Consider the following 14677-nt stretch of genomic DNA (forward strand, 5'->3'; position numbering starts at 1 on the left):
TTAATTCATAATTGTAGTCCAGGAAAAAGATTGTTTTTTATTATAAAAATAATAATAAGATTCTGTTTACGAACATGAATCGACAAAATATTTCATTACCGTGTCTACTCTGTAATGAAAAAAAAAAAAAATCAAAATTCTACCCGAGATCTCGATAAAAGTAATATAATGTTTCGCAAGAGAAACTTTGCCATTGGAACTTATTCAATATTAGCGTCGTCTAGCACTACCTATGCGATATCACAGCGATAAATCACTTCTATTTACTCTTATTTACTTCGGCTCACAATTGTTATTCGATACCTCTGTATATAAGTTGGTACACATTTATTATGCTTTAAAGTGAGTTACAACGCTACAAATATGTTAATATAAATAAAATAATAGAGTTCTACTTTTTTGAGTGCATCACGTAAAAACTACAAGATTTCTATTTAGTCTTTTGAGATTTATTTCTTCGACAACTGACTGTTATTAAAAATATTGTGTTATCGTTTAATATATTTATATTAGTTTAAAAAAAGGTTTCTTCTAAACTTTTAAAAACAACAATTTGTATAAGCGCTACGTGTTTTTAAAACGAAATTTTGTAAAGAATGTTTTGCTCGTGATTTTTTGATGTTCTTTTCTGTTCATATAAAAATATTGTTGATAGAAGTAACGTCCACGAAGTTATAGGTATCAGCTAGTGCTTAAAAAATGTTTTCACACGTTTAATACAATTGTCACAATGAAAGAAGTATAAAGAATTATAGAATACCTACAAAAGCCGTTACATCAAATGATCTGTGAACATAAAAGTGCTTGATTCTATCTAATCTTTTGAAACGCGTTTGTCTCTCAGTCGGATGTTCTCGCCGTGCCTCGGATTGAATTCAGTTTAACCTAATTCGCTAGTATTTTATAAAGACCTTATGAACGGGGCTTAGGTCACTATCTGCGTGAAAAGTGGGGCAAGGTAGAACAGTGGGTTATGTGATGTCGAAGTCGAACGAGCACTCGCTGAAAACATTTTATAAATAATTATTAAAAAAAATTTATATAATTATAGCGAGGTCAATATACTTTGATTTTTTTTAAACAATTGTTGCTTGTTTTTTTATTTTTGGATGAAAAAGCAAATATTAAAAAGCGTAGTTAAATGATTTTGATAAATCTAATTAAGATTTGACCACACAAGTACTTAATTTGTGATGTCAATTTAGTCTATAAAGCGCTAGTTTTGAACAAGTAATAATATAAAAACTAATAAAGGTCTAGCCGCGTAATGTCTACGGAGTTAGTTGATTGTTACTTTATCTTAACATATATAAATCTCGTGTCACAATGTTTGTCCTCAATGGACTCCTAAACCACTTAACCGATTATAATAAAATTCGCACACCATGTGCAGTTCGATCCAACTTGAAAGATAGGCTATATTTTATTTTGATATATTAATTATTATATTTAAGAAAAAAATAAAGAAGGCGGTACAAAGTTCGCCAGGTCAGCTAGTTATAACTATAAAGAAAAATCGATCATGATTGAGAATTCCGAAAATTGGATAATTGAAAATATGATCGCTCTCGACACGTATTTACACATTTTGTTAAACTACATTATTTATAAAAAAATAAAAATAAAATAAAGTAATTAAATATAAATACAGTTATGTAAATATAAAAGTATTAAGAATGCATGCAAATGTGGTAAAATATACATTAACAAGCCATCTTAAAGAAAACATAAAAGTAAATCCTGCAGCGAACTTCAGAAAAATGTTTAATATTAATATCTGGCGCGGATCGAACATTTGAACAGATTGAAAATTCCAAGACGCTTTGTTCACTCTTTTGCGCTTCAAAAACTTTAAATTTATTTCTTATAATCTATATCAATGTATTGCTTGAACAATTACTGCATTTTTGATAAACCGAACCTTTTGAATAAAGTTAAAGATACATTATGTAAATAATACTGTTAAATTTTTCAATCACATTAGCCGTGGTATACCGGATTTAAATGACCAAAACTGTCAGATGTCCAATTTACTAGGATTTACTTACTAATAATTATTGTAAAACCTATTTCAGCTTTCATAAAGTGAAATAATTATTTTATTTTATTTTATTTAAATAAAGTTTGCTAACAAAAAATGTCTAAAATATATAATGTATTAATTTGTTTCATGACTAATTTATGCAGTAATTATAAGTAACACTGCATACATAGAGACAATGTTTTATTAAATTTTAAAAACGAAAACAATAAAAACAGAACACTAGAAAAATTTAAAATACACCACTATGAAATGTAAAGCGCCAAGTCTTTTTAAAGCTAATTAATCTATTATATAGATGGTTTACCAAATATTGTCAAAATTCTATTATACATTACAAAAAATAGACATATTATTCGAACATTTTAGACAGGATAGGAATAGGCGACTTAAAAAGGTAAAGAAAGCTGGTAAAAAATATTTGTCAAACAAACAGTGCAAATTCTATAACTAAGAGCTTAACACGATTGTGTAACACAATTATGTGCGAGACACGCCAATTGAATTGAGTGCGGTCGAGTAGAAACCGCAAATAACGCCTACATGCCGCTTAGACTACCGCATGCTTTAATGTAAAATTAAACTGATAACAGGTCAGCCGATCGTATTCCATACGATGTTAATAGATTTTATCAACGTAAAGTCGTATCAAAATCAGGATACTATCGTAAAGGCGAGTCGGGGACTTAACTCTAGATACATTTTTTGCGGACAAATGGAGTTCCCTTGTGTGTGGTACGCACAAATGCGGGCCAAGTGGAAAGTCCTGTCTAACGGCAAGGGACGCCGGTCCATTGGTCCAGTTCACATCGACGTATCGTGACTTAGCGTATTTACCTTCTTAGTATTTACGATAAGGTTTCTAAATTTAATTTCGGGCGATTCGTTTTTTTAGGTTGCTTATAAAGAAATACGATGCTAAGAAGTGAAATGGAGCGAGAAATATTTAGGTTTCGATAGAATTTAGTTTTACAGTCTATTGATCATCGAAAATAAACTGACAATGATACGATGATTGCTACTAATCTTAAACCATATTCTTTGTTTTAATATATGTGTAACTGACTATTACTGTCTATTTAATTTATACAACCTCCTTTATACGCATCAGTACATTTAGATAAAAGCATAAAAACTTCACTTGCATGATAAAAGTGAGCAACACTGAATTCGTAACTATGACCTAACTCAGTATAACATTGCGGCATTTCCAATGACTAACAATGGCTAGAGGTCGAAAGGGGTTATGCAATGATATTATATAATGTAGTTTCATACCGAACCTCTTTCGTTTAATACGAAATTCACAATTTGTAGTCAATGCGGACTAAAGCATTTTGTCAGTCAAATGCTTGTATTACGTATTACGAGTATACCTATAAATTTTTGTACGATTAAGATACAATTTACTTTTAAAAAAAATGATGGAATCTATTCAAATTTAACTAAATCATACAAAAATATTAACTTTATAACATCAGCAATATTAAGAGGAGATTCTAAGGATTAATGTGTAGTAATAATGTTTTTAATTTACAAAAAAATAATTATATAATCAACCGTCAATCTTTAGATCACAAATAGTATTAAAACTATCATCAATATTTGATCCCATGTTGTAAAACTAGTGTTCGTACGAAACAGCTTCCAATCAACGAGGTGTGGACGGCAAAACTGTAGAGCGGATTAAATTAACGGCCTTAATTGAATCTAGCTTCCTTGTCGGCCAATGTGTCCCCCAGGGTCCTCTGCTGCAATATTCGCCTACTTCATTTAATATTCCGGAAAATTAAATATTAGTTTATATTTTTTACGATGTTTTGTATAGCGTTTAAAATTTTAATCAGTAACAATAATGTCAAATTAGTCGGGCTTTGATAATGTATGAGCCTGATTGTTAGTAGGATTACTATGAATATAGGGTCGTTTTCGAGTTAGTTTCAGCAAAATTTTAATAGGATTGAAATTAAAATTGATGTCAGAAAATTATGCAGATAACCTGTTATAAATATGAAAATTCATACAAATTATCTTGACCCACCTTTGAAGAGAAACATTAAAGCATCTCATTAGAATATGAAGTGTTTTGACGATGTGCGAGGAAAAAGTGAAATATGGGGTTGAAATTTTAAAAATTTAAATTTATAGTAACTAGTTTATTTTAAAAGCTTTTATTTAACTTGCAATGTAAGTATTTGTCAGGGTGGAACCTTGCAACTCAATTTTTAACCGTATATCATTAATTGATTGAACTGAAATTTTTGTACCCGTTTAGTTTGGATGACAATGCATGTTTAGCTATGTGACGTCAGTTTAAATCCAACATGGCGTCTACGCCCAAGATGGCAAAGTAGTTATTTTTAATGTACTCTTACAATAAGGGAATCATGAAAAGGCTTGCTGAGAGTAACTTGAAAAATACTTTAAATTCAATATCGCAGACTTTTAAAGATGTCAGATTAAGCTTTTATGTTTTCCTACATTATGGGTATGAAAGGTAGAAAAAGGTTTGCTGAGGATAACAGAGTGAGAAATCTGTCCAGTGATGAATAAAAAATAAAAAAAATTAAAACAAAACTTTTTGAAAAATTTCATTTTTAATGTTCAAAAAATATTGTGAAATAAGCTTTTCCTTTAAAACTTTTCTATAACGCCATTACATAATGTATATGATATTAAAGCTACATAATTAGATTTGACTCCATAACAAAGGCGTCATCGGGTACAATCCGAAATTCAATAACAACGCCCGCGGCTCGGAACTCGGAAGCCTCTGTCGAATAACAATAATTTGGCAGCTAGCATACGCCGAATTCCGGACGTGTTCGTTCTATTTTTAAATTTGACAGATCTGAGCCGCCATATTGGGCCCAATAAATCGACGCGTAATGTAGCGTAAATGCGACGTAATTGTTGTCATTTTTGCAAATAATGCGAGCGTTATACTCCTCCTGATGTATATCTACCTCCATGAAAACATTAAATTACACGTCAGCTCGGAGCCGATTTTACTAGCCGTACTGAACTACCATCGTTATATTAATTTACTAAACCTATAATAACAGGTAAATACACATAATTAGATCAGCAAATAATAATAGTTAAAAAAAAAACTAAAATAACACGCTTTTATAAATAAACCAAACTAAAAAAAATATCTATCAAATTAGTGAATTGTCATCGGTCCTCGATAAGTCTACTAAGCTTATAAGAAATCTGAACGTTCAAACGTGGGTCAAAATGAAGGCCAAAAGAGTCTGTTACAAACATACAAACATACAGGTGAAGCTAATAAAAAGCTTGTAAAAAGTGTACGGCTCGCCTGATAGTAAGCGATTACCGTAGCTTATAGACCTCTGCAACACCAGAGGCATCGCAAGCGCGTTGCCGACCCTATCCCAAATCCCCTCAGGAGCTCTGGTCACCTTATTCACCAACAGGAACACAACATTGCTTGAAAACAGTGTTATTTAGCTGTGATCTTCTGTAAGTTCGAGGTACTACCCCAGTCGGGCTGCTCCATATTTTGAGCAGGAAATTTCCTGTTGTGCCCTACATCAGCTAAAAATCTGTTTTATTATTACTTTCTTTGGTAAAAGAGGAGTACTCGACTATTTTATTATTGATTAAATACATATTTTATCAATAACTTGTGGCGACCCTGACATCGTTTGAAGGATACAATGTGGGAGTGGCTTCTTTCGAAATATCCTACTTGTTATCCGACCTAAAAAAGGAGGAGGTTTCTCAATTCAACCGTATATATTTTTATTTTTTCGCGGATAACTTCGTCGTTTATGAACCGATTTTGCCGATTCTTTTTTGTAGGAAAGAAAATATCCCAATCCCCATGATCGTAGTGGCAACTAGTGCGTTTGTTAATTTTTTTTGTCTACTTATTTTGTATTAGGTACATGTCGAGTGGTAAGCTGTGTGGCTACGGCATTAAAGAATATAGCCACCCCCTTAATTCCCATGGGTGTCGCAAAAGGCGACTAAAGGATAACATAGTTCAACTACCACCTTGGAACTTATAAAGCCGACCGATGGCGAGATATCCATCCAACTGCTAGCTTTGAAATACAAAGGCCGAAGACGGGCAGCAGCGTCTTCGGTGCGACAAAGCCAGCCCTGCGGTTACCAACCCGCCTGCCCAGCGTGGTGACAATGGGCAACACACATAAGTTCACGCTATTTTTGGTGCAAACTTGTGGAGGCCTTTGTCCAGCAGTGGACTGCAATAGGTGATAGTGATGAGGTACTTGTCGATGTAATTGAAGTCGGTTTTGTCGTTTTTTTAGCAAACAATTATTTTTAATTTTAGTTTTTATATATTTTTGCAAATAAATAAATAGCATATAAGTATAAACTCGGCATCAAACTATTTAGTAAATTTATTTTTTGTTTAAATTAGCACTTTTGATGATTATATATAATTAGCACATTCCTTGTTTTTTATTTATTTATTAGTATGTATCTCAAATCAGAACAAGCCTATTTTATACTAAGGTTTAGATTATTATTGTGCAAAACTTATTAGATATGTACATAATATGTTAAACCACTATATGCTACGTGACACTTTCCCCAACTATTTTTATTCAAGAAGGTATTACTTGAAATTAACAAAACGAAGGACTAAAATGAAACTAAGCAGAATAAAGGTTTAAGGATACTAGTCTCAAACTACTTCTTCTATTTCAAAAAGTTTTAGTTCCTATATGGACTGAATTTTAATTACAAGTACTGTTTTTTTTGTTACTTAGAAATACCGCGAGTACAACGTGGAGGTGAACCGAAAAGACGGCCTGATCTTAGTGCGAGAACTCGCCGCTGAAGTTAAGAATCATATGGACTTCAAAATTAACGCTGTCATGGTAAGTAATATATTTGTAACAATATCATACAAACATCGAGCAAAGGTGACAAGTTCATTTTATAATATTGGATTTATTTTGAACATGTTCGATGCGGTGATCTCGTCATTCTAATAATTTAATTTTCGAATAAATTTTCAACTTTGAAAGAAAGTGTTGTACTTACTTACATTACTGTCTAGTAGAATCGACCATGCAGTTTTGAACGTGTTATTTTTATGAAGCTGTACCTTGCGCGCGTTGCTACGCTTTTTATTTGGTCTTACCGACTCACATACCTTTGTGCGCTCATGCACAACATTTTGCTGTATAAAGGACACAGATAAACATTTATTTTTATATATGTAGATTACAGGTAAAATAGAAATAGTTCTATTCTTCTAAAAACGAAAAAAAAACCGACTTCAATTACATCGACAAGTAATACAACGTAGATAGACGAAAAAATAGTCAAGCAACTACGCGTTATCAAAGATTACTCAAAAAGTAGTTATCAGATCTCGATAAAATTTATATGTGACCACATGATAAACATCAGCTTTCGATTAAATTAAAAATTATGAAAATCGGTAAATTATGAGTATCGGTAATGGTGTGTGCCAATTGGTCCCATTTAAATTTATTTGAGATCTAACAACTAGTTTTCGAGTTATATCTAATAATGCGTTTTTACTTGACGCTTTTTTCGTCGACCTACGTTGTATTATACCGCATAACTTTCTACTGGATGTACCGATTTTGATAATTCTTTTTTTGTTGGAAAGGGGATATCTATAGTTTGGTACCATAATAAGGAAACCAGGATCTGATGATGGGATCCCAGAGAAATCGAGGGAAACTCTCGAAAATCTGCATAGCTTTTTACTGGGTGTACCGATTTTGATGATTTTTAATTTAATCGAAAGCCGATGTTTATCATGTGGTCACATTTAAATTTCATCGAGATCTGATTATAACTTTTGGAGTAATCTTTGATAATGCGTATTTACTTAGCTATTTTTTCGTCTACCTACGTTGTATTACTTGCCGATATAATTGAAGTCGGTTTTTCTTCGTTTGCCTGCAAACACAATTATAATTAAAGTGGGTTTAGTTCTTCATGAAGAATATATTTAATAATTAAATAACTTCTAGCCACATTGTAGGGACGACACGTTGGCGCAATTTTCACAACACTGGCTTGTGGCTGTTACGATGGTGGTTGCGGGTTCGATCCTCGTAAATGACAAACATTTGTATTGGCCATACAGATGTTTGCCGTGGTCTGGATGTTTCTGCAGTTCTTGTGGGTCTCCCCACTGAGCCTCGGAGAGCGCGTTAAGTCGGTCTCGGTTGTTATCATGTACACCTGATAGCGATCGTTACTCATAATAGGAAATATATCCGCCAACCCACATTGGAGCAGCGTGGGGGATTAAGCTCTGATCCTTCTCCTATGTGGAGAACGAGGCCTATACCAAGCAGTAGGATATTACAGGCTGAAGCATATTGTAGGCACTTGTAAAATTGCAACTTGGCCAACGTTTAGTATGTTGTGATGTATATTTTTGTATCTTTCACTAAACTTCGATAGCAAATTTTATTTTTGAACTTTGATATTTCGTCCTTTTGCACTAATAAATCCACACTTAAAAATATTATATACTAGTTTGTACCCGCGACTTCATCTGCACAGGATTAGTAAGTACTTCGAGTAGCTTATTATCTTTTCAATATCTATCTTTATACCAAAATTCATCAAAATTGGTTCTGCGACATAAAAATCAATTTGTCGCTACCTGTGCATTAGAAATATATTATCAATTTTTACCGTTTTCTCAACAATGGCTTACCCATAAAAAATAGATATATGCTATCGCGGACTTTTTTGTAGAACTAATTAAGATAAATATTTCTCTTATACATTATATACGTGTAAATTTTACAGTTTTTGCAGCGCACGCCAGAATAGCTCACAGACGGCAGATTTTTTTCCGACTTACTTGACAATTATATCGTTATATTTTGAACAATTCACACACAATCTTTAAAAATTATAGCCTATGTGATATTTTAATGTATAAGCTATATTATTTTAAACTTTTATTAAAATCCATTAGGTAGTTTTTGCGTGAAAGAGGAACAAACATCCATACATCCATACATACAAACTTTCGCGTTTATAATATTAGTAGGATACGTAGTACGTTTGCAAAAAGTTCAGCAATAACCTGCATTAAATTGTATTTAATGCAGGTAAAACTGTGCGGGGCATCTAGTTAAAAAATATTATAAATATTACGAAATGACATAAAAGTCAAATAATCGTTACAAAGATAAAAGCGAGCAAAGGTGACCTGATCTTTTAGTAATGATCTTTCAAGAAAACTTCAAAGCCAGCTCTTTATTAAGCAGTTTTTTTTGATGGACAGTATCTTAGTATGTTAATGGAATAGTAATTAACAATCTATACATATATAGAGTCTATATACTACAGTTTACATATGTACACAATTAAACTCATCTTGTCGTCGGGGCTGTGTGGGTGTTCTTGTAAATATGTAGATTTGATTTGCGTGCGGCAAGCGTCGTCAAAGCAACATGTGTTTTTATTGCTTTAGCGAGCGAGTACAATCAATTAAATTGTCATTGCTAATATTTAATATTACTTCTAAAGTTATTAGCGTGTTCATAATTATATAATAGGTGGTTATGTAAAATAAAATGCTTTATTGTATAATCAATAAAGTTCAAAATTTTTGCATTGCAGTAGGTTTCTTTGATTATTATATACGTAAAACTGTTCAACATTCACTTCGTTGAAGTCGGTTACATCATGCTTTACAATCAGTAATGTTTAATTAAAATAACAATAATAACAATGAAATTGGTGTTAATATAGTAAATCGATGACTAGCGTGTGTGTGCGATTCACAAACGGTAGAAGTGAAACTTCTGAAATGTAGCCTACGAAAGATTTTTATCACCGAGAATATAATATACCATGTTATGTATTCTATCTCATTTTCTCCTAAACATTTATTTGTTTGTTTTTTATTGTGACGCATTTTCGTTGCATCGAGTTTCAAATCACGACGAATACTCACCCAATTCTAAAGAAGGTTCACTTGAAGAATCATTAAATTAAAAAACAAAAAACAACTAACTCAGCTCTTACTAGGGTTACATAAATTAGTAAAACAAAATAATGATACTTAAAAAGACAAAAGCAAGTTAATGAAGCTATTGGAAATGAATTTGAACAGTATACGTTAGTAGTGAAAAATATTCACGTAGAGACAGACGTCATTACCATTTTCTACTTCCTCTCCTCCATCGATATTGGAATTCTTCTCGATCCCGAACTAATCTGACTACGTCTGTTATCCGTCTTAACTTTCATCTATGCAAACTTATCCATGCGATTATCGATTTTACTTTGAAATGATATTTTGTATTTTGTTATATAAACAAACACGTTAAAATTTATAACTCGACGCTTATATTCGTTCTTAATAATGATTTAAAGAAAGTAATATTTTTTAAATTATATTTTAATTAATTACAAAAAGACGACAGCGAAAACCTACAAAAGATTACTACTATAGAGGTTCACTTTACAAAGAAAGCTGTCAGAGTTATTTCATTGTGTCAAAGTTTGTTAAAAATATACTTAAATGTTCTATAAAACATTTAATGTCAGTCGATTTGAACGCAAAGATTTATGGAGAGCGACAATGTTTGGCGTGTGAAAGCTAAGTTCGGGCATGAGCCATGCGACGTAATTATTCGATCCGAACCACCTCCCGAATGCCATTTGCGGTTTTTGTTTCCTCCACCCATCAGCGCCGTTCTGTAAAAGTTCCTTTTTTGTCAATTCATCCCCACCCGACATAATGAAGGTCTACAGCGTTCAATTAACTGGAGAGATTGGAATGTTTCGTGATTTGTACCCCGATACGTAATTCCATCTGCGTACTTCAGTTCATTGCCCTGTAAACTAAAAATTATACCGTCCCAAAAGTTTTCGTAGTCCTTACAGGCCTCTTTTCAATTTGTATTGACAAATAGGCTATCTTTATTTGATATTGATTTCGATATTTTGATTTGGGTTTCCATGAAATATTTGTACTTGAGAAATCTTATTCGATAGCAAGAAATAATTTAACTAGTTGATACTAAAAGTAATTATTAAACACAAAATTGGAAAAATTTAAAATATCAGTCCTTCTACATATATGTATGTTCGTTATAACTATGGGTTGGTAGTTGCAAAGCTCGATTATGCGAATATTTCAAAGGGAAACTCGCTTGCCTAACTCGCCTGTGAGAATTTAGTGGGTTAAATTTGCCGTCTGTGTCCCTATTCGCCATCTAACTCAGCACTCTTTATTTGATGTATTCTTGCATTAAGTATAGTTTAACTACATGCAGCACAAAATTTAATTGAATTTTTAGTTCTTATTTTGAAAAGTATTATTTAAAACAATTGTGTTTGCTCGCAAACGAAAAAAACTGACTTCAATTACATCGACAAGTAATACAACGTAAGTAAACGAAATAATAGTCAAATAAATACGCGTTATCAAAGATTACTCAAAAAGTTGTTATCACATCTCGATGAAACTTAAATGTGACCACACGATAAACATCAGCTTTCGATTATGTTAAAAATCATCAAAGTCGGTACACCCAGTAAAAAGTTATGCGGTATAATGAATACAACGTAGGTTGACGAAAAAATAGTTAAGTAAAAACGCATTATTAGATATAACTCGAGAAGTAGTTGTTATATAATAATAATATATTCAAATAAATTTAAGTGGGACCAAATGACACGCACCACCTTTATTTAAAACTATAGTCGTTGCCTGTTTTAAAAGACATTTAAATATTTATGTCGTACATGTTTCTAAACGATATTTGTAAGGTTCTGAGGAAGTTATATTTGGTTTATTGTTCATTTTCATACATTCATTATGTAATGTATGTATTACGTAAGCCTCAGATTTTAATTATACATTATTTTATGAGTACATTTATACAAATTCACGTGAATATAATATACATAGTCTTGTCCTAAATATTGTTACAAATATGTACGATTTTATTTTTGTGTTACCCACACATTAGGAATTCTAAGCATTTTTGAAAATCTTCGACCGACACGGTCAGTCGGAGACGCGGGTTCGAAACCCCGCTGGAGCGGTCAATTTTTGATATGATTTTTAAAAATGTTTATTGTTACAAAGAAAAAAAAACATTTTTTTCTATTGCACGTAACATTTATTAATATTACAGTATGTTAGTTTATTACATTAATATAAAACCATTAAAAAAATATAAAGTTTATTCGAAGTAGTCTCCATTGGCTGCAATACAGTTCTTTAAGCATTGAGGCCAGTCATCAATAGAAGCACGCACTCTTTTCATGGAAAAATTCTTCACTACAAAACGTTTAGATTATTTTAGGGACTTAAAATCATCATGGCATTTAGAGCAAGTCATACTCTCTAAAACTGACCATAAATCATAATCTAGTGGATTAAGATTGCGACTAGATGACGACCAGTCTTCAGCTCTGATGAATTCCGGAACGTTGGTTTCTAACCGGCCATGCCACATTTGGTTATTGAACATGGTGTTGTTGTTGGGCTTAACAACATTTTCAAGAATGGTTTCTTGATACACTTGCGCCGATATTTTGATACATTTTTCACAAAAATATAGCTAAGTCGCTCCTTCATAGCTAACACCCCACCAAACCATCAATGAAGTCGGATAATGCCCACGTTGTACTCTGTTGACTTATTGGGAAGCTTCCTTAGAGCTTTGAGCATAAATAGGGTCATTTTTTTTGTTAAAATATTACTCAATTGTAAAAAATTTCTTATCCGTAACCAAAATTTTTCTGTGACCTCCCTCTGCGTACCTTGGCTGTTGCCCGGTACACAAACATTTGACTAATACCAAGCGTATGGAGGGTTTTAAAAATTGCATTTGGCTCCATACCTACTTTGTGTAATGCAATCACAGCGATTCGGTTTTCTTTATGACCCCACTCCAATTTAATATCACAAAATATTTAACAATGTATGGGGCACGAAAATGAAAAAACACAATGAACATCAATCAAATCATCATCAAAATGAACATCATCATCAAAACTTTAAACTACTATGTTTTTACATTTTATTATTGTAAAGAAAATGAAGTAGTATAGAATTTTACGTTTGATGTTGTAAAAAAAATATGAAAAATAAAACAATAATATATTGAATAAAAATACACAAAGTAATGAAAAATCTTAATATTCTGTAGTTTGATACGAAGGTTCAAAAAATAGTTTTGAAAAACAGAATTTACTTCATAAAGTAAATTATAATATTATATTTGATACAGTTCAATATAACCTTCTAGTTTATATGTATTTTGAGCTCATTTAAACGTGAATAATCCATATCAAAAGCCTTCCTTTACATGCTAAAGCGTAGTTTAAATTCCTCAAGCTAAGTGTGCGAACGTGAACAAAATTCAGGTGAAATTACGAAGCCGCTATGCTTGGCGAGGCACCGATTGAGCAATAAATCATAATATTATAATAGCTAGCTATAATGTAAACAGGACGCCACCCTCTAACCTCGGCATCCCCGCCCGCTTTCCAAACAATACTTCATTTAACGAGACAAAAAATGTCAAGCAACGTTGACAAATTAAAAACTATAATATTAATAGCGTTACTTTAACTTAATCACTAAGTACCAACTTTCTGGGCTAAGAAACCAGAGCTACTTACTTAGAATATTACCGTTTGACGTGAAATTATTGACATTAGGATTTTTTGTATTATCACCTTTTCGATTTCACTGAAAAGCATAACGTTATGATAAAGTAGCTAAATGTAAATTAAATATCATGATTCAATCTGTAACACCTTTTTATCCGAGTAAGAGAAGGATCGGAGCTTAATCCACTACGCTGCTCCACTGCGAGTTGGCGGATATTTCTTACTATAACTAAATATCACTATCACGTACCTTTGATAACATCCGGGACCGACGGCTCAAAGTGCTCTCCGAAGCACGATGGGAAGACCCACAAAACGAGACATTCAAACCGGAACGAAGTATTTGTTCAAATTAAAAATATCCACCCTGAGTGGGATTCGAATTTGCAAACCATGTTTAGACGCGTACGCACACCTACACCAGAGCGGTTGCTAAATAATTGTGTTTGCTCGCAAACGAAAAAAAAACCGACTTCAATTACATCGACGAGTAATACAACGTAGGTCGACGAAAAAATAGTCAAGTAACTACGCGTTATCAAAGATTACTCAAAAAGTAGTTATCAGATCTCGATAAAATTTATATGTGACCACATGATTAACATCAGCTTTCGATTAAATTAAAAATGATAAAAATCGGTATACCCAGTAAAAAGATATTGCGGATTTTCGAGAGTTTCCCTCGATTTCTCTGGGATTCCATCATCAGATCCTGGTTTCCTTGGTACCAAACTAGGGATATCCTCTTTCCAACAAAAAAAGAATTATCAAAATCGGTACATCTAGTAGAAAGTTATGCGGTATAATACAACGTAGGTCGACGAAAAAAGCGTCAAGTAAAAACGCATTATTAGATATAACTCGAAAAGTAGTTGTTAGATCTCAAATAAATTTAAATGGGACCAATTGGCACACAAAACCTTTCGATTAAAACAAAATTTGTCGAAATCGGTCCACCCGGTCAAAAGTTCTGATGTAACATACATAAAAAAA

The 14677-nt window shown here is 32.4% G+C and overlaps 1 protein-coding gene across 1 annotated transcript in view; it reads left to right on the forward strand.

Moving 5' to 3' along the window:
- LOC123654069 (voltage-dependent calcium channel subunit alpha-2/delta-3) overlaps nucleotides 1–14677 on the forward strand; it is an 85695-nt gene that overhangs the window by 25167 nt on the left and 45851 nt on the right. The window contains exon 3 of the mRNA XM_045590033.1: nucleotides 6808–6918. Coding sequence (XP_045445989.1) covers nucleotides 6808–6918 — 111 coding nt within the window. The remainder of the gene's footprint in view (nucleotides 1–6807; nucleotides 6919–14677) is intronic.

This window comes from Melitaea cinxia, chromosome 1 (genome assembly GCF_905220565.1).
Source record: "Melitaea cinxia chromosome 1, ilMelCinx1.1, whole genome shotgun sequence".
Taxonomy (NCBI): domain Eukaryota; kingdom Metazoa; phylum Arthropoda; class Insecta; order Lepidoptera; family Nymphalidae; genus Melitaea; species Melitaea cinxia.